At 65.3% G+C, this 346-nt stretch overlaps 1 protein-coding gene across 1 annotated transcript in view; it reads left to right on the forward strand.

Annotated features, from left to right (window-relative positions):
• Positions 1 to 40: 40 nt before the first annotated feature.
• LOC104526265 (prostaglandin D2 receptor) overlaps positions 41 to 346 on the forward strand; it is a gene marked incomplete at its 3' end in the record, with an annotated part of 684 nt that continues 378 nt past the window's right edge. The window contains 1 exon segment of the mRNA XM_029085368.1: positions 41 to 344. Within this exon segment, the coding sequence (XP_028941201.1) occupies positions 41 to 344 (304 nt within the window).

The raw sequence follows: 346 nt of genomic DNA on the forward strand, positions 1-346 counted from the left end.
TACGGAACGGGACATCCCACCCCCGGTACGGACTATCCCGATGGAGACGGAGGGTTACCGGTGCCGTAACAGCCGGTACATTGAGAGCGGGCAGTCGGCGGTCCCCAGCTCGGTGTTATTCGCCGCCGGGCTATTGGGCAATGTCTTGGCTTTGCTTCTTCTGGGTCAGCACCGCCGACGGTCCCGTTCCCCCGGTGGTCGCCCACCACGGGTCTCGGCGTTCTACGTGCTGGTGAGCGTGTTGGCGATCACCGACCTGCTGGGCAAGTGCCTGCTCAGCCCCATCGTCTTGGCTGCCCACGCCTACAACCGCAGCCTGAGCGAGCTGGGACCGGGGGGACGTAAC

Source organism: Antrostomus carolinensis, unplaced genomic scaffold (genome assembly GCF_000700745.2).
Source record: "Antrostomus carolinensis isolate BGI_N321 unplaced genomic scaffold, ASM70074v2 scaffold50646, whole genome shotgun sequence".
NCBI classification, from domain to species: Eukaryota; Metazoa; Chordata; class Aves; order Caprimulgiformes; family Caprimulgidae; genus Antrostomus; species Antrostomus carolinensis.